The sequence below is a fragment of the Ursus arctos genome, unplaced genomic scaffold, assembly GCF_023065955.2.
Source record: "Ursus arctos isolate Adak ecotype North America unplaced genomic scaffold, UrsArc2.0 scaffold_32, whole genome shotgun sequence".
Taxonomy (NCBI): domain Eukaryota; kingdom Metazoa; phylum Chordata; class Mammalia; order Carnivora; family Ursidae; genus Ursus; species Ursus arctos.
Genome location: NW_026623008.1, coordinates 26,789,672 through 26,817,629, shown reverse-complemented (window position 1 = coordinate 26,817,629; position 27,958 = coordinate 26,789,672). Strand labels below are relative to the sequence as shown.

At 35.8% G+C, this 27,958-nt stretch overlaps 1 protein-coding gene across 7 annotated transcripts in view; it reads right to left on the bottom strand.

The window, feature by feature from the left end:
- AGO3 (argonaute RISC catalytic component 3) overlaps positions 1–27,958 on the bottom strand; it is a 127,999-nt gene that overhangs the window by 26,892 nt on the left and 73,149 nt on the right. For all 7 annotated transcript variants that reach the window (XM_044390538.3, XM_044390539.3, XM_044390540.3 and 4 more), the window contains 9 exons: positions 26,443–26,577; positions 22,192–22,279; positions 21,920–22,067; positions 21,382–21,501; positions 18,594–18,716; positions 18,130–18,263; positions 15,138–15,322; positions 5,498–5,657; positions 3,922–4,012 (listed from right to left, as the gene is read on the bottom strand). In XM_044390538.3, the coding sequence (XP_044246473.1) occupies positions 3,922–4,012; positions 5,498–5,657; positions 15,138–15,322; positions 18,130–18,263; positions 18,594–18,716; positions 21,382–21,501; positions 21,920–22,067; positions 22,192–22,279; positions 26,443–26,577 (1,184 nt within the window). The remainder of the gene's footprint in view (positions 1–3,921; positions 4,013–5,497; positions 5,658–15,137; positions 15,323–18,129; positions 18,264–18,593; positions 18,717–21,381; positions 21,502–21,919; positions 22,068–22,191; positions 22,280–26,442; positions 26,578–27,958) is intronic.

The following is a 27,958-nucleotide window of genomic DNA, read 5'->3' as shown; positions in this document are numbered from 1 at the left end:
AGTTATAGATGTTGATGGTATATTTAAAGATTAGTAAGAAAAGAAAAGAGATAGGAAGACATTCATAAGGAGAATAAGAAAAAGGAGGTAAGAGGACCCATTCAAACCCTGAATTTCTCTTTATATCTTTTATACTTTAGCAAACCACCCCAGAAGCCATACTTAAGACTCTGAAACATCATCTTCGAACTGTTAAGCTTCGTAAACTTTAAAAGATTTTTTCCTTTCTTACTGCAACATCCTAGACCAGAGGCTTGAATCCACAGTCCCTCTTATTGCATTGTGTTCGTGTTCTGCATCCAGTCCTTAAAGATGTTAATCTTGGTTCTGAGAGTAGCTATCTTAATTTTCTCTGTGTGTGTACTGTTTAATATTATTACGTGTTTGGAGTAAAGGAAGCTTCGAAGCATGAACTAAAAATTCACCTTGACTACAGTTGCTCACAGACCTACTGGAGAATGGTCTCTGGAACCCAAATATCTTTACAGTGTCTATACACCACTTTGATCAGACCCAAGGCTGAGACCAGGTGGACGCTCTGCCCCCAGTTTCTCTTTCTTCCAGGGTAGTATTTATACTAGTACTTCAAAAGTGGAAGTCTGCACCCCATGCTCACTGTAGCATTATTTACAGTAGCCAAAATGTGGAAACAATCTATGTGTCCACCAATGGATGAATGGATAAAAAAAATGTGGCATATATACACAGTGGAATATTATTCAGTTACAAAAAGAATGAAATCTTGCCATTTGTACAAACATGGATGGACCTTGAGGGCATTATGCTAAGTGAAAAAAGTCAGACAGATAGACAAAGACAAATACCATATGACCTCACTTATATGTGGAATAAAACAAAACACAACAAAACAAAAACAACCGAGCTCACAGATACAGTGAACGAAATGGTAGTTGCCAGAGGCAGGAGTGGGTGATGGATGAAATGGGGAAGGGGGTCGAAAGGTACAAACTTCCAGTTAAAAAATAAATTATGTCATTGAGATGTACTGTATAGTATGCAGTATAATGACTATCATTAATAAAACTGTACTGAATATTTGAAAATTGCTAATAGTAAATCTTAAAAGTTCTCATCACAAGAAAAAATATTTTGTAATTATGTATGGTGACAGATGTTAATTAGATATATTACGGTCATCTTTTAAAAATATATACATATATTGAATCATTATGCTGCACACCTAAAACTAATATATGTCAGTTAAACCTCAATTAAAAATAAATAAAAATAGTACTTCAAAAGAGTACTTAACTTCCTGTCAGTAATTTAATGACTTATTTTTTTTTTTAAGATTTTATTTATTTATTTGACAAAGAGAGAGACAGCCAGCGAGAGAGGGAACACAAGCAGGGGGAGTGGGAGAGGAAGAAGCAGGCTCCCAGCAGAGGAGCCCGATGCGGGACTCGATCCCAGAACGCCGGGATCACGCCCTGAGCCGAAGGCAGACGCTTAACGACTGAGCCACCCAGGCGCCCCAATTTAATGACTTATTACTTGAAACCAAAATATGGAAAATTCTTATATTTCTCTTCTGTGTTAGGTCAGACTAGAAAATAATCAAGAGTTTTTTTAAAAAAATGAACCAGAACTTGCCTACCACGTACATGGGATTGTATCTGCTTTTTCTTTATCTTCTATAGGTTAAAAAAAAAAAAAAAAAAAAAAAAGGAACTCTAGCCGTTTCTTTCCTCTGCATGGTATCTCACTACTAAAAAAATAAATCTATACCCCTCTGATGGCACAAACAGCCAAACAAAAGCTTATTGGCCTCACAATCTGCTATGCTACACTCCAATTTCCTACATTTCTCAACATTCTCAAAACACACCAGGTTTTTGCAATCTAAATTTTAACTTATATTGCTATTAAATATCTATTAAACTATGTGGCATTTATTACTTAGATTTGTTTTTCACACTGGTCTTTAAGTTCTTGGGAATAAAGCCATAGAGCAAAAAGAATCAATTAATAAATTCTATTTAATGATAAAAGAAAGTGGGTATTTGTTAGAAATGGATTTAGTAGAAAAGGACGATGACTACCCAGAAGTCCAACAGTCCAACTATGCTAAAACTTTCTTGGAAAACAGACCGCAAAATAGCAAATCCAAAGTCTTTTGAATTTCTTCTTTGAAAAAATAATTCCTTTTTCTATAAGAACATTTTTATGAATATCAGAAGTGGCTCCATAGTACCTCTAGGACATCTGAAATGACAATTCATGTGTAACTATAAGAATAAAAAGCAACAGAATTTTTTTTTAAAAGACTTTATTTTTCAAAAGATTTTATTTATTTGAGAGAGAAAGAGAGAGAGAACAAACACAAGCAGGGGGAGAGGGAAAGGGAGAAGCAGATTCCTTGCCGAGCAGGGAGCTCAACACAGACCTCAATCCTAAGACTCTGGGATCACGACCTGAGCTGAAGGTAGATACTTAACCAACTGAGCCATCCAGGCACCCCAAATATTTATTTATTTAAGAAAGAAAAGAGAGAGAGCTCAAGTGGGCATGTGCATGAGTAGGGGGAGGGGTAGAGGGAGAGAATCTCCAAGCAGACTCCCCCCTGAGTGCGGAGCCCTACTCAGGGCTCTATCTCAGGACCCATGAGATCATGACCTGAGAAGAAACCAAGAGTTGGATGCTCAACCAACTGAGCCACCCAGGTGCCCCAAGCAATATAATTTCCTCCACTAATGAAAATAGCTTGGGAATCTTAGGTGAAAATTTTAACATTACTATCATTTTTATGGATAAATAAAATGTACCAGATTGTTAAAATTTATGTAAAGATTGTAATGGGTGACAGAAAAAATATGTAAAAAGTTTACAGTTTAATTTCTGAAATTTATCAAGTATGCTTAAAATATGTTGACATTTAAAAAATGTTGGCATTTTTAAAAAAGCAAGCAATTTCAAGTTGGGTAAAAAAATTATCTGGCTTTCTGAAGTTTGTAAGAAATACACTTAGGGGCGCCTGGGTGGCTCAGTCCATTAAGTGGCTGACTCCTGGTTTCAGCTCAGGTCACAATCTGTGGGTCATGAGATTGAGCCCCTCGATGGGCTCCACGCTCAGTGTGGAGTCTGCTTGAGATTCTTTTCCCCTCCCTGCTTGACATTCTTTTCCTCCTCTCCTTCTCCTCTCCCTGCTCATGTGCTCTCTCTCTCTCTAAAATAAATGAATAAAATCTTAAAAAAAAAAAAACACTTAAAAGAACTTACACAGAAACTTTACCAAACATAGAGGTGGGCAAAGATATAAAAGGCAAATGTTAAAAGGAGGAGTGGCAGTATTAAGATTTTTTTTTTTATTTGAGAGAGAGAGAGAGAGAGAGAAAGTACAAGCACAACCTCCCGCTGAGCAGGGAGTCCAAATGGGGCTCAACCCCAGGACCCCAGGACCATGACCTGAGCTGAAGGCAGACGCTTCACCAACTGAGCCACCCTGGTGCCCGGAGTGGCAGTATTAAAACAAAGAATTACGGTGAAAAAGTATTAGATTGGACAAAGGTAGAAGATATTTTACACTGGAAAAAAATGTAATCTACCAAGCTTTTATGCAATTCATCTTTCTGTAACAAAGACGCTACTGAAATACCTAAACTCTTGGAACAAAAACTAACTGAAAATATATAATCATAGGCCAAATAGATAAAGTAGGAAACAAAAGACTTGAGTAATACAATTAATAAGCTTCATTTAATAAATATATATGTAACTTGTAGCCCCCGAACCAGAGAATGATCATTCTTTTAAAAAATCCAAAGAATATTTGAAAGTTGATTCTACATATATATATTTATAAAAGTTGGTTTCAAAGACAGTGTCACTAAAATTCAAAAAGCTGAAACCAAAATGATCATTTAAACTTTAGACAAGATAAACCTGCCTAATGATACTTACAGCAGCAATCGAAGGCTTCTTCCCATCACCAGCTGGTGGATGAGTGACATCTGCTCCCAAAAAGATCACTGGTTGCTGGAACACAGAAGGTCTTAAACACATTTTTTAAAAGAGTTAGATAATTCATTTTTTTCATTATGCATCTGTTTATACTACTGCAACACAACTGCAAGCTGCTGACACAGCACAGAGACAGCCTCAAAGGCCTGAACTACTGCTTTAGTCTCTTGATTCATGAATTCCTAACTCAATGAAGTAAAAGCTTTCACAAGTCTATCAAATGTCTTAATTCAGAGCAATTTTCTGCTTTAAGCAGTGGTGCTGGTGGTTGTAAAGGGATAGCATTCCTCATAATAGGCATAAAATGATAAACTTCCTCATTTTTTTTTTTAAAGATTTTATTTATTTATTTGACAGAGAGAAAGACAGCCAGCGAGAGAGGAAACACAAGCAGGGGGGAGTGGGAGAGGAAGAAGCAGGCTCATAGCGGAAGAGCCTGATGTGGGGCTTGATCCCACAACGCCGGGATCATGCCCTGAGCCGAAGGCAGACGCTTAACCGCTGTGCCACCCAGGTGCCCCAAACTTCCTCATATTAATCCACCAGCTTGTACCAATCTTTCTGTAATCCACTTACATTTAAACTATGTAATCTCTCAATGAGAAAAAGAATCATTAAACTTTACACTGAAAAGGATCATGGGAACCTACTGCTCTCCCTCCCCTGGCCAAAAGTATAAATTTGAGAATGTATTAAAGTAGCTAGCTATTCATCTGATTTAAAAAACTATATCCTTTAAGATTCAAGTGACTGTCTCTCAGTTTGTAGCCTTGGTGATAAAATTCTGTATCCATCTCATTTATGAATCTCTTCTATTTAAACAGGAACAGGAAGTAGAGGAAAAACAGGAAAAAAAGGGATTTTGTGTTAAATACACGAGTCTATCCTTATTCTAACGCTTACTTGTGGTGCACACTGGTCAAAATATTTAACTTTTTAAAGCCCTAGTTCCTTCAACTACTAAAAGGAAACCTATTGTCCAATTCTTCAAATAACAACCTCTTCCCCAGCACCTGTTTCTATCATTATGTCACACTTGCTAAGAGCTCTTAGACATGAAGGAGATTCAACAGTAAAACCTATTGTCCCACTGACTGCAGCAGGGATTGATATGGCTTACTTACCTGATGTACTTAATTCATATGTCCCACCCAAGACCCTCCCTTCTTTTCTTACTTGCTAGGTGAGCGAGCAGCCTCACTCAGGTTGAAGATGACGATCAAATAATGAGAAACTTTGTTAAGAGGAGCTCTCCAGAGAAATAAATAAAGCTCTCAATAGTTTCTAGCTAGGCAGGAGGTTCTCTGCATATACTAAATAAAAATGGAGGTGGGAGGAGATGTTCACGAGGGATTCGCTTAATCTTGCCTGAAATTCTTTTCTAAAATGTTTACTTATCCTCCATAGCAAGAATCATCAAGACTGTCTCTTACACTAATCTTAGATATGGCAATATACAGAAAAATTAGGATATGGAAAATAATTAAAATTTAATTAAGTGATTAGCTTATCTTACCTTTGATGAGGTACAAGAATATTATTGATCCCTCCGAGTTTAACATTTATCTTTAGGCACAGGTTTGAGAGAGTTTGAGGAGATGTTTTTATTACATTCTTGACTTGGACACACTGCGTGGCCATACCCAAAAGTGTATCTCCTACACGTTTCACTTCCGCTATGGAACAAATGCAAATACCTCTAGTTAGAAAAAAGGTCAAACTTTATTGAAAATTAAGCTACGATATTTCCCCCCTTGAAATACACCATCATATTACAGGACACTAAAAATTGTAACAATACTAAAATAATGCTGTTAAAATTTAAAGTATACTGCCTTGAAGATCAGCTTAACATTTAGTGATAATTTTCCCAGTTGTTTTATTCTTTAGATATGAAAGTATATTTTTGTCATCATAAAAACAGCATAGCTATAATAACCGGAAAACCAGAAACAAAAATACACATAATCCCTTGTTAGCATTTTATTGCAATTTCTTCCAGTAATTTTCTCATTTATATTATTTTAATGCAATTATACGCATAGTATACTTATAACTTTCAATCTTATTTTCCAACTTCTAATTTAAAAATATAGTCTTTACAGTGTACAGAATAAAAGGCCCCTATAACTTTCCTCCTCTTTGCCATTATAACTACCATAAAGAGTTCAGTATACATACCTTTTTTCTTATAAAACACATGGAAAACATTTTAAAACCAAAGCTGCATTCTATTTTGCAAATTGTCATTTTCACTCAATAATACAGTATGTTCTGAATCTTAATATGTAAGTTGCTCTTATTCGTAGCAATAGCAGTTAGTCTGTTTTTAAATGCCATTTTAGCTAACCAGTCATACACTGATAGATTTTAAGCCTGTTCCAGGTTTTCATTGTTTTTTTTTGTTTTGTTTTAAGATTTTATTTATTTGACAAAGAAAGCGAGAGATGGAAAACAAGCAAGGGGAGTGGGAGAGGGACAAGCAGGCTTCCCACTGAGCAGGGAGTCCGATGTGGGGCTCAATCCCAGGATCCCGGGATCATGACCTGAGTCGAAGGCAGACGCTTAACTGACTGAGCCACCCAGGTGCCCCCAGGTTTTCATTATTTCAAACAATGCTACAAATAATATCCTTGTATACTTATTTTTGTTTGGTTATATAACTATAGCTTTAGGATAAATTTCTAAAGTAGAATTCAGGGACCAGAGGTATATATATTTAATGTTTTTGTAGATACTGACAAATTGCCCTCCAGAAAGGTTTGTTCATTCATTCATTCAACAAATATTTAATATGCACCTAATACATGCTAGTACTGTGTGAGGCTCTAAATATACAATGTCTCTGAAGAAGATATACAAATGGTTAATAGGCACATGAGAAGATGCTCCACATCACTAATTAAGAAATGGAAATCAAAACCACAAGGAGATACCACTTCACACCCATTAGGATGGTTATTATCAAAACGAAAAAACAAAAGAAAATAAGTGTTGCTAGGATACGGAAACACTGGAACCTTTGTACATTACTGGTAGGAATGCAAAATGGTGCAGCTGCTGTAAAAAAAAATAGATACAGTTGACTTGAACAGCACCATCAATTAACTGAATCTAAAAGACATTTATAAAATACTTCATTCAATAATAGCAAGAACACACATTCTTCTCAAACTTACATGGAATATTCATCAAGATAGACCACATTATGGTCCAAAAACATACCTTAACAAATTTAAAAGAACAGAAATCATACAGAGTATGGTCTCAGACCACAATGGAATTAAACTAGAAATCAATAATAGAAAGACAGATGGGAAATCCCAATATATTTGTATATTAACATAATTCTGTGTAACATATGGATCAAAGAAGTCTTGAGAAATTTAACAATATTTTGAACTAAATGGAAATGGAACACAATTTATCAAAATTTTGTAGGATACAGGGTGCCTGGCTGACTTGGTAGAGCATGTGACTCTTGATCTCAGGGTCATGAGTTTGAGCCCCATGTTGGGTGTAGAGCTTACTTAAGAAAACAATTTTTTTTTGTGTGTGTGGGGGATGCAGTGAAAGCAGGGCTTAGAAGGAAATTTATGGTATTGAATTCACTATATTAGAAAAGAAGAAAGATCTAAAATCAATAATCTATGTTTTTACCTTAGGAAAATAGAGAAAGAAAAACAGACCTGGAACAAGCAAAAGGAAAGAAATACTAATAATCAGCAGAAGTCAATGAAACAGAAAATAAGAAATCAATAATCAATGAAACCAAAAAGTTGGTTATTTGAAAATATCATCGAAATTGATAAACATCCAGCCAGACTAAGGGAAAAAAAAATAGACGATATGAATTACTAATATTAGAAGTGAAAAAAAGGTCATCACTATTGGTCCCATGGGCATTTAAAGGATAATAAAAGAATATTATGAACGATAGGCCCACAAATTTGATAACTTATATGAAGTGGAACAATTCCTTGAATGACACTACCAAAACTCACAAAGAAGAAATAGAAAGTCTGAATGGGCCTGTTTCTTTTGAAGAAATTGAATCAGGGGTGCCTGAGTGGCTCAGTTGGGGAGGTGGCTGACTCTTGATCTCAGCTCAGGTCTTGATCTCAGGGTCATGAGTTCAAGCTCCATGTTTTTACTGAATTATTGAATCAATAATTTTTTAATCAATAATTAAGAACCTTCCAAAAAGAGAATACCAGGCCCAGATGGTTTCACTGATGAATTCTCCCAAGCATTTAAATAAGAAATGATACCAAATTCTCTACAATAACTTCTAGAAAACAGAAGCAGAGGGAATATTTTCTAACTTATTTTGAGGCCAACATTACCCTAATACCAAAACCAGATATACACATTACAAGAAAGGAAAGCTACAGGTTGATATCTTTAATAAACATACATGTAAAAATCCTCAACGTATTAGCAAATTGAATCCAACAACGTATAGTAATTATACACCATGACCAAGTGGGATTTAGCATGTGAAAATCAATTAATGCAACTGATCACATTAAGTGTCTAAGAAAGAAAAATCATGATCATATTGGTAGATACAAAGAAAGCATCTGACAAACTCCATCATGCATTCATGATAAAAACTCTCAGCAAAGTAGGATTAGAGGGGATCTTCCCCAACTCGGTAAAAAAAAAAAAAAAAAGTACAAAAAACCTATAGCTAACATCATTCATACTGCTGAGAAACTAGATTCTTTCCCCTTAAAATCAGGAAGAATGCAAGGATGTCTCCTCTCCCCACTCCTATTCAACATCATACTGTTTTTTTTTTTTTTTTTTAACATCATACTGTTAACTCCTAGCTAACAAAAGGAAAAGGACCTAAAAGTATACAGACTGGGAAGGAAGAAACAAAACTGTTCACAGAGTACATGACTGTCTAGGTAGAAAAATCCAAAAGAATTTTTTTTTTTTAAAGATTTTATTTATTTATTTGACAGAGAGACAGCCAGCAAGAGAGGGAACACAGGCAGGGGGAGTGGGACAGGAAGAAGCAGGCTTCCAGCAGAGGAGCCTGATGTGGGGCTCGATCCCAGGACTCCGGGATCACGCCCTGAACCAAAGGCAGACGCTTAACAACTGAGCCACCCAGGTGCCCCTCCAAAAGAATTTTTAAAAAGCCTCCTGGAACTAGAAACTACATGATACATGGAACTAGTAAGGGTTGCATGATACAAAGTAAATATACAAAAGTCAACTGCTTTCCTAAATACCAAAAATAAACAACTGGAATTTAAAATGAAAAACACAGTACCATTTATATTAGTACCAAAAGAAAAAAAAAAGATATACTTAGGTATAAATCTAACAAAATGTGTACAGGATCTATAAAAAACTAGAAAACTTTGATAGAAGAAATCAAAGAAGCTCTAAACAGAGAGACAGTCCACCTTCAAGCACAGGAATATTTAACATTGTTAAGATGTCAATTCTTCCCAGCCTGACTGATAGATTCAATGTAAAGCCAATAAAAATCTCAGCAAGTTATCTTGTGGATATTGCAAAATCGTTCCAAAGTTTACATAGAGAGGCAAAAGACCTAGAATAGCTAACACAATAGTGAAGAACAAAGTCAGAGAACTGACACTACCTGATGTCAAGACTTACTAGAAAGCCACATTAATCAAGAGAGTGTAGTATTAGCAAATTAACAGACATACAGACCAATCGAACAAAATAAAGAACCCAGAAACAGACTCACACAAATACAGTTAATTAATCTTTGACAAAGTAGCAAAGGCAATTTAATGGAGAAAGACAGCCTCTCAACAAATGGTACTGGAAAAAGCAGCCACATGCAAAAAAATGAATTTAGACACAGACCTTACATCTTTCACAAAAATTAACATCTTCCACAAAAATTAACTCAAAATGGGTTATAAACCTGTATGTAAAAACAAAACTATAAAACCACCAGAAAGTAATACAGAAGAAAACTCAGGTGACCTTGGGTTTGGCAATGAGTTTCTAATTATAACCCCCAAAACAAGATCTGTGAAAGAAAAAATTAATGAGTTGGACTTAAAGATGTTTGGTCTTTATTTTTTTTTTAAAGATTTATTTATTTATTTATTTGACATAGAGACGGCCAGCGAGAGAGGGAACACAAGCAGGGGGAGTGGGAGAGGAAGAAGCAGGCTCCCATCGGAGAAGCCTGATGTGGGGCTCGATCCCAGAATGCCGGGATCACGCCCTGAGCCGAAGGCAGACGCTTAACGACTGAGCCACCCAGGCGCCCCAGATGTTTGGTCTTTATTAACATCAGAAACTGTTAAGAGAATGAAAAGACAGGCCACAGACTGGGAGAAAATATATGCAAAATACATATATGATAAAGAACTTGAAACCAAAATATGCAAAGAACTCTTAAAACTGAAAAATAAGAAAACTCCCCCAACGTAAAAGTGGGCAAAAGTCTGGAATAGGCACTTTACTAAAGAAGAAATACAGACAGCAAATAAGAATATGAAAAGATGCTCAACATTTTGAGTCATTAGGGAATTGCAAATTAAAACAAGATACACCATACACTTATCAGAATGGCTGAAATCCAAAAATCTGATAATACCAAACGTTGACGAGGATGCAGTACGACAGGGAACACTCATTTGTTACTGGTGGGAATACAAAATGGTACAGAAATTTTTAAAAAGTTTAATTATTTAAGTAATCTCTACACCCCATGTGGGGCTTGAACTCACAACCCAGGGATCAAGAGTCTCATGCTCTTCTGACTGAGCCAGCCAGGCGTGCTGGTACAGCCATTTTGGAAGAAAATTTGGCAGTCTTACCATTTGATGAAGCATTTGAGCTCCTGCTTATTTACTAAAGTCAGTTGGAAACTTATGCCTACCCAAAAACCTATATATGAATGTTTATAGCAGCAGTACTCATAATTGCCAAAAACTGGAAGCAAGGTAAAAAAATAGGTGAATGGATAACAAACTGTGGTACAACCATACAATGGAATATTAGCAGTAAAAAGAAAATGACTTATCAAGTCACGAAAAGACATGGAGGAACCTTAAATGCATTGCTAAGTGAAAGAAGCCAATTAGAAAAAGGTACATACTGTATGACTCCAACTCTACAACATCTTAGAAAAAGCAAAACTGTAGAGACATAAAAAGGCGAGGGGTTGTCAGGGTTTTGAGAGAGGGAGGGAGGGATGAATAGGTGGAGCACAGGGGATTTTTAGAGCAGTGAAACTATCCTTTATGATACTGTACATACATGATGTTATACATTTATCAAAACCCACAGATCTGTACAACACAAAGAGTGAATCTTAATGTATACTGTGGACAACATAATAATTTATCAGTACTGGTTCATTAAGCGAACCACACAATACAAGATGTTAGTAACACGGAAAACTGTGGGCAGGAGAAGGGGTAAGCATGTAGGAACTCTATGCGATCAGCTTAATTTTTCTGTAAATCTAAAACTTTTATTTTTTAAAGATTTTATTTATTTATTTGACACCAGAGGGAGAGAGAGCACAAGCAGGGGGAGCAGAGGAAGAGGGAGAAGCAGGCACCCCGCCGAGCATGGAGCCCCATGCAGGGCTTGATCCCAGGACCCTGGGATCATGACCTGAGCCGAAAGCAGACACTTAACTGACTGAGCCACCCAGGCACCCCAATCTAAAACTTTTAAAAAATAAAATTGAGTAACTAAAAAAAATCACTCTGGAAGCAGTGCAGAGAATGGACTGAAAAAGAACTACAGGAAATGCAGGCAAGAACACCAGTTTGGAGGCTATGGTAATACCAGCTTTCACACCCATGAACAGAGTATGAGAGTCTCTATTTATTTGCCAAAATGGGTATTATGATTGTTAGTAAAAACTAACTTATTCTAGGAGGGCCTGGGTGGTTCAGTCAGTTAAGCGTCAGACTCTTGATTTCGGCTCACGTCATAATCTCAGGGTTGTGAGATTGAGTCCCGCATCTAGCTCCACGCTGGGTGTGGAGCCTGCTTAAGATTCTCTCTCTCCCTCTACCCCTCATCCTGGCACGTGTGTGTGCTCTCTTTAAAGAAAACAAAAAACAACAACAAAAACAACTTAGTCTAGTTCATATTAGCTTAAAGACTAATGAGGTTAAGCACCCTTTTAAAAAAAGATTGATTGATTGATTGATTGATTGGGGGGGGGGAGAAGCAGGCTCCCTGCTGAGCAGGGAGCCCAATGTGGGGTTTGATCCCAGAATCCTGGGGCGAAGGCAGACGCTTAACCAACTGAGCCACCCAGGTGCCTCTAAACATCTTTTCATAAGATAATGGACCATTTGTTTTTCTGTTTTATGTCATTGTCTATTTTTCAGTTGAGTTGTTTGTCCTTTCCTTACTGATTTACAAATTCTTTGAGTTTAAAACCTTCTGTATTTTATCACAGCTTTAAAAACATCTTTTGAATTTTATAACTATCATTATAATCGGTATAACTATCAGTATAACTATCATATAATCACTGTATACTATTTCATCAACATACTGTAACTTACTATTGTTTAAAACCAGTTAATAGATTTTTAATATCACAGATACCATTAATGAAAATTTGTACATACAGATTTTTCTCCATTATGAATTCTTTCCATTGAACACCTTTCTGTAATTGGAAATACTAAATCACAGACTAAAAACACATTTATACTTTTGATAAAAAGGATATTATCAATTAATTCTGCTGGGGTGCTTGCGTGGCTGAGTAAGTTAAGCACCAGACTCTTAATTTTGGCTCAGGTCATGATCTCACAGTCATGAGATCGAGCCCCCACACTGGGCTCCACAATCAGCACGGAGTCTGGCTTGAGATTTCTTCTTCTCCCTCCTCCCACCCGGCTTGTGTGCATGTGCATTCTCTCTCAAATAAATAAAATCACAAAAAAAATTTTATATTGGGGCGCCTGGGTGGCTCAGTTAAGCATCTGACTTTGGCTCAGGTCATGATCCCAGAGTCCTGGGATCAAGCCCCGCATTAGGCTCCTTACTCAGTAGGGAGCTTGCTTCTCCCTCTACCTCTGCATGCTGCTCCCCCTGCTTGTGCTTTCTCTTTCTCTGTCAAATAAATAAAATATTAAAAAGAATATTGCCATCAGCAATATATTAAAATTCTAGATTCACTGCATCCTCACAAGGGCTAAATATTATAATATTTAAATACATTTGCTAATTTAGTAACATAAAATTTTTCCTCTTATTTCCTTGAAGTTTCTTTACCTATTAGTGAAAACCAACACTTTCTATATATTTACTGATTTTGTTTTTCCTTGAGAAATTTTGGTTCATATTCTTTGCTCGTTAATCTAAAACAATGTAAGGATTTTTTCTTCGATCACAATAATAGATCTATACAGATATTTTAATGATAAACTAGCCCTTTGTTGTCTGCATTTGCTGCAAATATTTTTTAGATTCTACTGGTTTCTATTTATTTATTTATTTATTTATTTATTTATTTATTTATTTTCCTTTCAATTTTAGTTATATATTTGTGACATACAGAAAACTGAATTTTTATGCAATAAATCTAACAATTTTCTTTTGTGAACTATTCGATCATTTCTAAACTTAAATGATTATACTCCGTTCAGTAGATTGGAAATTATGCTTTGTTTGTATTTTATTACAATTCAATGATTTATGTTTAACTTATTAATCTCACTAAACTTTGTTTACAAAAGTAATAGCTACCATTTATTGAGTATTCACTATATAACAGGTGCTATTCTAGGCCCTGCTTATATATGTGAATTTATTTCATCCTTACAACTACCCTCTATAGGTTAGTTATTTTTAGTTTCTTTCTCTTTCTTTCTTTTCTTCCTTTTTCTTTCTTTCTTTCTTTTCTTTCTTTCTTTCTCTTTAAAAATTTTATTTATTTGACAGAGAGAGAGAGACGGCAAGAGAGGGAACACAAGCAGGGGGAGTGGGAAAGGGAGAAGCAGGCTCCCTGCTGAGCAGGGAACCTGATAATGGGGCTCAATCCCAGACCCTGGGATCATGACCTGAGGTGAAGGCAGACGCTTAAGGACTGAGCCACCCAGGCGCCCCATTATCCCAATTTCAAAGATGAGAAAACTAAAGCCTAGTGTGGTTAAGTAATTCAGCTAGATCATACAGTTAGTATATCTGGCAGAACTTGGGTCTTAAGCGGAATTGTCTGACTCCAGAGCCTATGCTTTTCCCCCCCACCCTCAAAGATTTATTTATTTGAGAGAGAGAGTACAATAGTGAGAACAGGTGAGGGGGAGAGGGAGAGAGAGAATCTCAGGCAGACTTCTTGCTGAGACCAGAGCCCAACACGTGGCTCAATCCCATGACCCTGAGATCATAACAAGAGCCGGATGCTTAACTGAGTGCTTTTAACCACATTATATTGATACTCAAGTTATCTTAATGCCATTAAAAAAAAAAGATTTTATTTATTTATTTGAGAGAGAGACAGAGATAGTGAGAGAGAGCATGAGCACAGGGAGGAGCAGAGGGAGGAGAAGCAGAGAGAGAGGGAAAAGCAGGCTCCCCGCTGAGCAGGGAGCCTGAGGCTGATATGGGGCTCAATTCTAGGACCCTGAGATCATGACCAGAGCCGAAGGCAGACGCTTAACCGACTGAGCCATCCAGGTGCCCCTCTTAATGCAATTTTAAAGAAATAATTCTTTCTTTAACCACTGTTTTGTGACGCCGCCTTTACTAAAATTCTTTGCACAGGGTCTCTTCTTGGACTATTTAATTTGCTCTACTGATTTGTCTTTTTAAAGTAACCACACATGGTTTTAAATACTGTAGCTATTAAAATATGTTTTAATGTTTCAAAGTTTTAGGATATGTTTTAGCAAAATTCTTTTTTTTTTTTTTTAAAGATTTTATTTATTTATTCGACAGAGAGAGACAGCCAGCGAGAGAGGGAACACAAGCAGGGGGAGTGGGAGAGGAAGAAGCAGGCTCATAGCGGAGGAGCCTGATGTGGGGCTCGATCCCATAATGCGGGGATCACGCCCTGAGCCGAAGGCAGACGCTTAACCGCTGTGCCACCCAGGCGCCCCATGTTTTAGCAAAATTCTTAAAAAAGGAATACCAAGGACTTGAGGAAAAATGCAATCTTAAGATATTCTTACCATACACTGGCGTCTTTCCTGGCAGGATGACGATAATGAGCTGTAGCCCAGAGTAGGTGTTCTTGAGATGCCGGAACATGGGCTCCACGCTGTCTGCCCCCTGCGCATATTTGCAGAAGCAAGGCTGGCCCTGGATGGGCATCCCTGCATCTTTAGAAATCTTACGCAGCTGGTCCGTGAAACCCCTAGGAAGAGAAATCACTAAAACTAAATCCTTTTTCTAGTCATCCTCACCTACAAAGTGGCCACACCTACAAAGTGGAATGGAAAGTTTGAGAAGTGAATGGAGAATGAAGCAAAGATTTATGTGATCCATATATGAAGAGGTCACTGAGACTACTGATATGAAAGGCGGTGGTGGGTCAGTAATCTATTGTGCAAACTAGGAACACTGTTATATAATTATGTGGCATTCTGTAGTTTACAAAGGGCATTAGTAATAGATTAGTATGCTGGTTAAGGGTTCAGTTCCAGAGTTAGCATGACAGGTTTCAATCCTAGTTTTGTTACTTAGTAGCAGTGAAATTGTAGACAAAATTTTTCTCTCATCTGTAAGACGATTACTTCCATTTTAGGGTTGGTGTCAATATTAAATGACATAATACATGAACTTAGCAACACTGCCCAAGACATGGTAAGAGCTTCATAAATTTAATCTACTGTACATTTTCTAATTTGATCATGATGACATTCATAAGAAGCTGGTAGGTGAGGTATTATTCCCATTTTATAGATCAGGAAACAGTTTCAGGGACATTAAGTATCTGACCAATATCAAATGGTTAGATAAATGGTAGAGTCAGAAGTATGATCTAGTCCAGAATTTCCTTCCACAATATTATGTATCTGAAACTAGGATGGCAGGAAAGACTATATTCTCAGAAAAGATTACCAAAAAAAATATGAAGACCACATTTAAAAACAAATGAGGCAGGCAGCACTTCAATGTACTTTTAGCCACACTAAAAACAACAGAAGACTAATCATTCCATATTTAAACAAAATTCTTCATTTAGCCTAAGATGAGTGAGTAATGACATCATGACTGAACAATCACTTTACTTCTTTTTAAAACAAATAAGGTCCTAAGTCAAGGATCTGAGTTATCTTTGCTCAAAAACACTCATTCCCTGAGAGATGAAGTTTGTAGGAATCCCCTTCTCCTTTTCCTTATTAGTGTTTAATTCAAGAAGTATGAAGTTGGATATTTTCAGTCAGCGTGAATAAGAACCACAAACTGAAAGATTATGAAAATTCTATCAAGCCATAAATACAAATGTAAAATGAAAAGAATAACTCTAAGCTTGAAAAACAATTGGAGATATTTTCTTAAGCCTCTTGGAGCTCAAGTAAGATGATCATAGCATTGTAGTAAACCGTCCTTATGACATTTTATTTGAAAACGGGGATAAAAACTCTGGAGAAAAATGTGTATTAAGTGAACCTTAAGATATACATTTAGAAATTTGGAGCTAATAAAAAAAAGTGAACAGAATTAAATAGAAAAAGTTTATTTCTCATATGAAGAAGGTAAGGCTAATTCTGAATTGGCCTGGTTGGTAAATTGGCCTCTGTATCTTTCAAGAACTATTCATTATGGGCATACTTTATAGGATCTCTTAGTGGAGATTTAGACAATAATCATTTTCTTAAGAAAATTAGATTTTAGAGGAGAGATAAATTTACACAAATAATCACAGTACAATTGTATTTTATGCAGAAAGTGACAAGAGCAAATAGAGAAGACAGTGATAAACTAGTATGTTTAGAGTTAAGACAGATTATTTCCAGCATCACAAATCACAGAAGATTGGGTATTATTTAGAGAAGTAGGGATAGGAAGGAGGATTTTCAGTAAAGAGCAGTATGATTGGAAAGAGAAAAAAAAAGAAACACCAGAGACAGAGGGAACACAATGCTTCAGTTTCTTTGTCCAGATTATAGGAAAATGGAGCAGGGGCTTAAGAGGCAAGTGAAAGATTTTCAATGTCCTACTGATTTTTATTGTTATTCTTTGTTAAGAGAAGCCTGAAAGTTTTTTTGGGGGGGAGTAGTCACAAGTGGAGGCAGTACTTATATTTCATGACAGCATGGCTCCTCAAATAAGAATGACAGCAGAAGCCTTTGCGACTGCCAAAGTCTCAAAGACTTGAGGGTCCCAAGGAGAGGAGACAGAGAAGAGAAGCCCAAGTGATAAAAAGGAACCAGAAAGGCAAGAATGGAGAGAATGTTAAGAAAGTAGTCAACTGTATTTAATGATGCACAAATTCTGAGAAAAATAATGGCTGAGGAAAGACCATTAGAATTGATAAGCACAAAGATGTTGGAGATCTTGCAGACACTAGTTTCAGCAGAGCACGAGGATTTCAGAGGGTGAGAAAACAGAAGCCTGCAAGCCTGAAATAAGTTAGGTAAATTGAAAATTGACAAATTTTTTGTTTGTTTCAAATTTCAACAGAAGATTACTGAGCACTTACATGCTGAGGAAAAGAATCTGGAGAACAGGGAAAGTGGTGGAGATGGAGGCCAAATTTTCGGAAGTAAAGAAGTGAAAATGAAGAGTTAAGTCACTCTTTCAAGGAGCTCAATTGAGACATAAGGACCTTCTTTAATCCTCACCCAAGAGATAGGTATTGTTCTCTCTAAAAAGGTAAAACACTGAAGCATAATGAAATTAAATAAATTATTCATGGTAATAAAGCTAGGAATTGGCAAGGCTGGGAATAAACCTATTTGCCATCAAAAGCCAATGAGGCTCCTATACCACATGAGCTAGACTGTTAGGATGCCTAGAAGAATGAATCAATGACTTTACTAAAAAATTCAGAAATCTCCATCAAACTATTGAGAAGAAACATTTTCAAATGTTCAGTGATTACATATATTCCATATTGAGGCAACACTGGTTAGAACATTAGCTGAGTAGTTTAAAGTTGAAACACAAAATTGAAACACAAAAAGTTCTCCAAACCAAACTAATGACATGCCTTACTTCAGTATTTCTTCTCTGCACTGCCTCTGTGTGGCAAAACAAGCTATAGCCCACATTTTTATCTCAACTCCTGTGTGAAATTGCTTCCCCCGCATGTCCCATACTCCATGGCTTGGTGTTGCTACTGTCCGATTCTACAGAAAAAGGAGAAAGAGAAATAAGGCAAAAAAGAAGAAACACTTAACATAAAATGTATTTCATTGAGCTGAAAAGAAAAATATTTCAAATTACTGAACTGATAAATACCTGATAATCTACATATAATACACTGCTCTAAATCAATATTACTTATATTTTTTTTTGTACAAACCAAAAATTGTAAACTCAAGCAAAGATGCCTTGAAACAAAGAAGTATTGTTGGAGCAAAAAAAACCACTTTCCAAAACTCAGACTTAGCTAGGATGCTCTTCTCTTTATATAGAAACTGTATGTTTATAATTAAAAAACTATCAAGAGGTTTTACCCGTCCTCCATACTGTAGCATAGGTGCTGGAAGGACACGTCCGGTTACGTGAGCCATTTCATCCCGAACCTTAAATTGAAACTCCTGAACAAATGGATCTGTTTCATAATTTGCACTTCTTACCTAGCAGAAAAAAATTCATAGTTACTTTCAGAATTTCCCCCAACCCCCTGCTTCATTCATTAGAAACCTCCACTTTCTTTTCTTCACTGTGTCCACAATGTTTTGGATCTAGTCAATGATGCCCTAACTATAGGACAGGGAATCTTAACCTGGGATGACAGATCATGAATGGACTGTAGGAAGTTTGTGAACCTTTTGGTAATTTACAGAAATTTAAATGTATCAGGTTGAATAATAAGAAATTTCAACTATTTACAATCCATGAAGATGCCAATTTTATATGATTCAACCTAATGCATTTTGGAGAGGGTGGCCGAAAGATTACAAGAGAAGAGAATTCCTGACCCAAAAAATGTTAAGAACTTCTAATTAGAAGATCCAGACATATATTATTAAAATTTATTTTACAGAGTTTGATAGCAGATATTGATGATCTTAAGGCTTTTTTTTCTAATTACTTGATCTACAACTTATATAAAATTACTTGAATATTTTCAGATAAAAAGTGCCATATTATAAAATTTACTTAATGTGATACATTTCAGACAGATAAAAAAGCCAAAATGATACAGATGATAATTTTTACCTAATATATCTGTAGTTATAAAGATAAACAATTTTTTAATTTAAATTTTGTTAGTTAACATACAGTGCAATACTGGTTGATAAAGAATTTATTTTGGGATGCCTGGGTGGCTCAGTCGCTTAAGCGTTTGCCTTCGGCTCAGGTCATGATCCCAGGGTCCTGGGATCGAGTCCCACATCGGGCTCCTTGCTTGGCGGGGAGCCTGCTTCTCCCTCTGCCTGCTGCTCCCCTCTGCTTGTGCTCTCTCTCGCGCTCTGACAAATAAATAGATAAAATCTTCAAAAAAAAAAAAAAAAAAAAAAGAACTTATTTTAATTCAGTATAGACCTGGACCTCAGAATATAATTCATGTTTATAGTATGCTATAGTAACTGCGTTTTTCAAAACATATTTACTTGGTCTCAGAGTAAAAGTCAAATGAGGTTACAAAATGAAGGTGGTGCTCAAGTGTTTGACAATCCATTAAAAAAAACTATAATCTAAATATGTAAAAAGAATCTTCCCACAATAAGCAGGAATGGTTGTTTTCTAAGGTTAGGCATTAACGATTCTTTAAGCTTAAACGCCTTTCATTTCTGGTGTGTTTTAGTGTATCTTCATAGGGAGTTACAAAGAGTAACAACTACTCTAAATAAAAACTTGCTGCGTGATATGCTTGGTGTTTAAGTTTTGTAGTTAATTTCCACAGTAACTATAAAAGAAGGTCTTTTATAATCTTTACAGAGGATAAATCTAAAACTTAGTAAAGTTAAATGACTGGCCTAAAAAGCATCTAGCCAAGCAAGTGACACAGAATCTGAAACCATGTATGTCCTGCTTCTGGAGTTCCCACTCTACATCACTGCACTAGTCTTCTGGGTGCTATGATTGTAATAACATAATAGTAACAGTAAGTAAGCGCAGAAGATAGACTTTGGACCCAGAGTTGTTAGAATTCCAAAGCCTGTGCTTTTAGCCATGGTAGGATATTATTTCTTCAGAAGAAAAGTTATAATAAATGAGTTAGAAGTAGAGATAGTAGAGAGGTTTAGCCTCTTAAAGGGTTTAAAATTATGTTGTAATAGATCAGAAAAAAATCCATGATGAAAACCAACCCATATTCTCCTAATTAAATATCATGTAATAACTTTTATTTACTCTTTATAAAACCATACGGGGAAAAAGGCTTTTTCCCTGTAATTGACTTATAGAATAAAAGGGCCGGTTCTGTAACCCTTTTACAACAATCTTCACTATTACCCAAAGTAATATTCCTATTTCTAGATTTCTTTCTCTTCACTTGCACAATACAAATGGTATTCAAAAAGAGAGTAAGATAAGATCCAGGTGGCTTTTATTTTTCATTATGCCTTATTCTACCAGTTTTATAAAGTGGTACTGATACTCTTCCTTCCTATCCATTTAGAACAATGATACAGCTCAGAGACCCTACATGATTGGAGCAATCTCGTATTTCTTTATTCATCCTATTTAGTCACCAATCAGATACTGGGGGCTAAGCAATCCTACTGAGGGTTAAGACTCACTATTGCTAGTCATAATACGTTAACTTTTCTTCCTTTTCCCTTTCTCTTTTAGGCAGGAGGTAATCAAGTTCCAGTTCACTAAACTGAAACATTGGTTCTGAGAGCATCTGCTCTGGATCTAATTAAAGAGCTTTGGGTTAAATTAGAAGGATCTAATCCTTTTCATAGAACCCATTAAGGTTTACCCCCAGAACACCACTGGATGACTTCCATGATCCCTCCCATTAATCCCCATGATTAACTTTGATAGTCTGTGAAATGGTAATAATGTATGAGCTGATAAGGACATGGCTCTTTAGCAGTAGCTCATCCTAACTTTTTTTTTTTTTAAGATTGTATTTATTGATTTGGCAGAGAGAGAGAACATGAATGGGGGGAGTGGTGGAGAGAGAGGGAGAAGGAGACTCCTTGCTGAGCAGGGAGCCTGACTCAGGGCTCCATCCCAGGACTGTGATCCTGACCTGAGCTAAAGGCAGATGCTTGGCAGACTGAGCCACCCAGGAGCCCCCATCCTAACATGTTTTTATTTCCATTTCTAGGGTCAAGTACTAACCAATCTGCTAATTTCCTCTTGTCTATCTGGTGCAGATCTTGCTGTTGCTTTGATCATAGTGGAAGTCTGATTGTCTGTTAGCTTCTTGATACACCGTTGCCCTGCCACGATATTACATACCTACAAACAGAAAAAAGTTTTGTACTAGATGTATTTATCTTTTTTTAACTCTCATTGCCAATTACATGCAAAATTAAAATTTTAAGATCTACTTCACTAAACTGCTTCTTCTTAATATCATGTTAAGTAAAAAAGTAGTAAACAATACTGCTTTACAGTATGATTATAACAGGGTGAAATGTACACTGGATAAAAAGGCTGAAAAGAACTGTACCAAAATGTTAACAGTTGTTACTTTACAGTGGTAGGATTGTGGATGAAATTTTCCATATTCTTTCATTATTAAAATTTTAAAATAAAATTTAAAAACAGTTCAATCTCCAAAACAAATGTGAGAGCATGAAGTAAATTATACGCCATAAAAAATCCAAAAGAATAATGAACAAGAGTATATTAACAAACAGCCTAAACACATTACTTCTAGTGGCAGGTAGGTATGTTTCTGTTCCTGCCCCACTTGCAGACAAGGAAGGTGTGGGTACTTCAGCTGAAGAGTATACTTTTCTCTGAAATACTGTGCTACTGTTCTCTCCACAGTTTGGCCGTTTTCTAACTGTAAAGGAAAGCTGAAAAAAAAAAGTACACATTAACAACTCTCATCTCATTATGGTGAGCAAAATTCCCAACCCACTAACTAGAGCAAGCTGCCTCACATCAATCTCTGCTCTGACAAACACCAGCTTTTCTTACGTTTGATGACTGGCAGGCCTTCTTGTTACATTACAAACACGGTATTTCCGTCTCATTGTTCCACAATGAGTCACTTCAACCTTCAGACCTGTTCCCAACAAGAAAAACTGAGGTTATAAAATGTCACATGTCGAATATTTATTAAACCTGTTCACTACTATACAAACTCAAATTCTAAACAGACAGAAAATCTGTGATACAGGCAATGTGATATTAATAAAGGATTTTATAAATAACATTACTAGTAAGGATTAGTAAGGATTACAATCATGACAGATCTAACTCCAAACATTTTTTCCCTATCCTATCAAGTTCTACACATTAAAAAACACAATCATAAAATTTACAAAGCCTATAGAACAAGGGGCAAGGTTCTCCATTAATTGAAAAAAAAAAAACCCTGTTTATAATAAATTTAGGTATTTATGCTGGGAGAAGGAAGGAGGAAATGAAAGAGGAGTTGTAATAATTCTCAACACAGTCTATAATTTTCAAAGTATGTGATATTTGAATAGCCCAGTCATCACACAGTGACTGAAGATTAGAATTTCATGAATCTCAAGAAGGAAGTCCTTCAAAGATTTTTAAAGCAGGAAGAAAAAAATTCCAGGCACTTCTAACAGAAGCAGAATGACAATTTATTTGAAGTATAAGATAGTGACACAGCTTTCTTACTACTGTCTATCAGAAATCAAATGCAACCAAAACAATTCTTAGAGCAGGTGATCCCTACCTTCTTATGGAATCACTGACCCCTTTGAGAATCTGATAGAGGCAATAAACTCTCAGAAAACTGCATATACACATAATTTAGCATATGATTTTAGATGTTCCTGGATCCTTGCAGTCCATCTATGGACCATAGGAGTTTGAAGATCCCTGGCCTGCTTTAGAAAGTGAAACAATGGTCTTTTAAACCACTGGTGAAATTTTCTGGGATTAATTTTCTCAAGCAGTGCTGTCCAACAGAACTTTCTGAGATGATGGAATGTTCTATATCTGTGCTAATCACTAGCAATATGTGTTATGGAGCACATTAAATGTGGCTAGTGTGACTAAGAAAGTGAAAATTTATTTTAATTTAATTAATTTAAATAGCTACATGTGGCTGGTACTACTGTATTTGCCAGTGCAATCCTGGAGCTACCTAGAGAAGAGTTAACAAACTGACACAGTGGCCACTGCTTATAGATAAGCAACTCTATTACTATGGCCTAGACTCCTAAGGCAGAAAATCTAGAAAGGGGTAGATGAAGGACAGCTTTTAGTTTCCTGATAGTATCTATGGTATTACTTTTGCATTATTTCCCCATTATATTTGTGATTCCTATTGTGCAGTGGTTCTCAACCACAGGCAACTTTGCCCTCCAAGGAACCTTTGGTAATGTCTGGAGACATTTTTAATTGTCATGACTGGGGGGGGGGTGTTACTGGCATCTAATGCATGCTCGATTTAGGGATTCTTGGATCCAGGGATGGTGCTAAATATTCTACAATGCATGGGACAGCACTACCTCCCACCCCAGACCACAACAAAGAATTATCCAGCCCAAAATATCAATATTGGCAAAGTTGAGCCCTGCAACAATGTAACTTATTTTATTATCTAATTAGTAACTGTAGTACCAAACACAAAGTTCATTCACAGTAATATTTTCTTCTGATAGATCAGCGCAAATTAAGATGTTAAATGGACATAGTGTCACTGTACCACATTGGTATGGATTTTTCTTGAGAAGTACTCCTAACTGAATCAGTAGTAAGTAGTTTTTAGTAATTACCTTTATAAACCTAAAATTTCACACTAGAGCATTTACTATGCCTCTATATTATAAAGGAGACTAGAAAATAAAATATTATCTAAAGAAAGCCTCGTAAAGAAGGAAATGTGAAGTAAGCAATATGAAGTAACAATATGAAGCAGCAGGATGTAAAAATATTATGTTCGGAAATACTATGTTTTAAAAAAATTTTTCTGTTATCTACACCACTTAACAATTTGTTTTCAAGTCTTCCCCTGAATTAGAGAAATTATTAGTAAGATTCTAATAGCCTACTTAGTAAGTTTTTACCAAAAATAAATCGGTTCTTTTATAAACATATGGTACTTTTACTATACACTTCCTCCAATATTCTGTTTAACCATGATGAATAATTGTACAAAGGAACCACCCTAAAGTTACTATTAAATATTTAGATAAAAGTTCAGCTGGAACCAAATGAACGTACGAAGGAAATCTATTCATTACAGCACACTTTGTATCACTATTTAACAGTTTTATCATCAAATTCCTTACGCTGGCTAAAAATTAAGCCCAAATAAATAGCACAGAACACATAACTCTGACTCTCTTGAATTTCCATGGTAGGATTACATGGTGTATGTCAAAGAACTCTCTTTTAAAAAACAACAAACCCCCTCCCCCCCAAAAAAAGTCAACAAAGTCTTTTTAACTTTGAATGGAGGGAAAAAAATCATCAGTTGGTCAGTTAGATCCAACTCAGATATTTCTACCCCGAATCTAGGGTCATAGGCGCCTAAGGATTTGACCCAACCCAGGGCTTAACAAAAGTTGAAATTTTAAAAAATGGACTAGATAATTCTCTGCCCAGGTCCCTCCCAAAACCCTCCATCCAACCAAAAAAAATTTTGGCTTTAATAAATCAAATATTTAACCTATAAACTTGGCTTTACCTTCACTATAACATCAACTTTATAATGCTTTCTAGTCATTTTTTCAGTCATTTCTTTGGGCCCCTGAGCAGTTGAAGTTAAGATCGAGTCCATGCTCTTCGGGCAGCAGTTGCATCCTTGTTCTGTACATCTTGTATTTTCTGTGATAGAGTGGTGATATGAGTTGATTGCATAGTTACCGCAAAATAATGTAAGTGACTTCATGATATCAGAGGTGGTAACTAAGCAGCAACTCCACTGGAAACCATGGCATTTTGATGATCACACATTAATGGTGGGTAATGCACTAACCTCTCAACAATGCTAACTGTGCAGTTAATACAGACTATGAAAGGACAATGGTATGGTTGCAATACACTAATATATAACATTTTATTATTTTGGCATTTAAATAACTTGAGATAAATGGATGCTCATTTTGAAAGCAGGAAGGATTTTCCTTTTAATGTTTTATTAACAGTGACTATCTCTCTCCTGGGTATTGAATGGCAAAGAATGAATGATTACTGGAGCAAGCAGGATGTATTGAGCTATTCTAACTGATTTGGGGAACTGAAAGATGTTCAGTGAACAAACTGCAATGTTTCATTCAAACCAGAAGCTGAAAATTGTCTGCAACAAAGAGTTAAAATCTTAAATAACTATTTCTGACTATTTAAGATTTAACACTTAATATAAATAGAATTTATACTACTCATTCTAATTAGAGAATATCTAATTCTTCTTCATGCCTAAATAAAGAACTAAATACAGTGGAGTCACATCTTACTTGAGGATTAGGTTCTAAGCTGTGAACAAGGCAAGAATTTTACACAATCAAAATTACTCTTAAAAATTCCTTAAATTACTGATAGAGTACAGTGTTTATGGGTTTGCATATGAAGCTGTACATGTATATAGAAATGTACCTTTATATAAAGATGAAATAAATACAATATAAATTTTAGAACACTATTAAAATTACTTTTTCTTTTTTCTCTAGAAGACCACGTAGAGATGAATTTGTTAGTAAAATATACTTAGGATGCAACACCACTGTACAGATTTTAGCTACTTACTAAAATACACAAGATCAATGTTCAACTATATAATGTACACAAAAAAACGAACTCTAAAATAACACATGAAACAGGCTAGTCCTGTATCCATAACGTTTCAAAGGAGTAAAATATTCAATCATTTCAGAAAAATAAGTCATTATTTTAGAATATGTTAAAATAATGACTCCAATTCTGACATAACAATATTTTTGGAATAAGTTTCCTACTTTTAACAGTATTACAGAAACATTTTTCCATGAGATATTCTTCTTATACCTTTAGTAAGTAACAAAGTATTAACGAAAAGTTAGCTGGTATCAATATTAATTTCATTACTTTCATTCATTTCTTTCATTCAAACGCTAAGATGTAATGACAATGAATTTAATGTAACATTTTATAATCTATATTTTTACAGATGATGTTATATGAATAGACTTAAAAATTTTTTTCAATAAAAGTTTGTTATATTCATGCATTTTATAGTTAAGTTGTTCCAAACGCTAATTAATTCACCTTTTATCTCTTTGGTGAATTTTACCCGATGAGAATCAGTCAGAGGTCTTGGTTGCTCATCAATATTATGAATGTCAAGAACTTCACACATGAACTGAATTACAGGTTGTGCTTTGTAGAAGGCAGTGGCAGAAACTAAAAAGAAAAACACAAATAGTATGAGTTAATGTTTCCATAAAAAAATTCAGAGACTTGTGTTCCGTTTCCATAATTAATTAATTACAGAGTTACAATTACCCTTTATGCATACTTATATATATAAAAAAAGCATTGCTGAATTGAGCAGTTTCAATTTGACGGCTGTCTGACTGAAAGACATGCTCAAGAAGAGAAAAGCCAAATCCTACAGTTTTTAAACAGAAAAGCCAAATCCTACAGTTTTTATAATCTAGCTTCCTTCATGCGTAACTGAATAATACCATTATCTGCTACATGTAAAGAGAAGTATTCTGGGTATAAGACAAGGCCTGTAAGGGGACAAATGCCAGAGGCCCTTAAGATGAAAAGGTTAGGTATTATTTCTTAAACAGAGCTTTCTATGCCACCCTGGCCTGCTTATCTATTCTTGTGAAAGCTTTCCCTGTCTTGTACACATCTGAGAAGACAGTGGTATTACATGTTACTGGTGCTAATCCAAACTACAGGAAGTAATAAGTAAAGAGTATCTGCCCAATGTCATCTAGCTACAGTTGGTAGTTCTCTAATAGTCAACCACCATGATTTCTTAATCTTGGGCTTCAGAACTGGAAGAGCTTCACCAATGGTTAGTAGATCACCATCACTCATTTCTTAAACACATACTTACTGGGGGCTATTATGTGCTATAAAGGTACTGGGGATACAATGAAAAGCAAAACCAAAAGACAAGAAGCTACACACTATCATGTTATTTTTCTGCTTAAAAAACATGCCTATTGTCTGCTGAGCTAAGTGTAAACATTTGATGTGGTGCTCTTTCTCTCCCTCTCCTTGGTTTGAGGATTAAATGTCCTCCACAAAACGTCCCTCACCTCTGGGAGGATGTTTATCAAGGCTTTAACAGTAGCTATCTCAGGATATGTGTGGGTGGTAAGGCTACTATGGGTGTTTTTCATTTTTTTCTTTCTAATTTTGTATCTTTATTTATTACAACGAGCACATATTACTTTCTCCTTTATTCCAGAATATATGAATGACGTCTCATTATAAAAAATGCAGATATACAGAATAAAGATTTCCTCTCAATTTAACCTCCCCCCCTCCAAGTATCTTTAAAAAATAACCATTATTATGAGGCGCCTTAGTGGCTTAGTCGGTTAAGTGACTGACTCTTGGTTTCTGCTCATGATCTCCAGGTCGTGAGATCGAGCCCTGCATCAGCTCTGTGCACAGTCTGCTTGAGATTCTCTGCCTCTGCCCCTCCCCTGGCTCACGTGGGCTTGTACTCTCTCAAATACATAAAATCTTAAAAAAAAAAAAAAAAAAAAGAATCATTATTAGCAGTAAGGTATGTACATACCCTGCTTTTTTGATATGG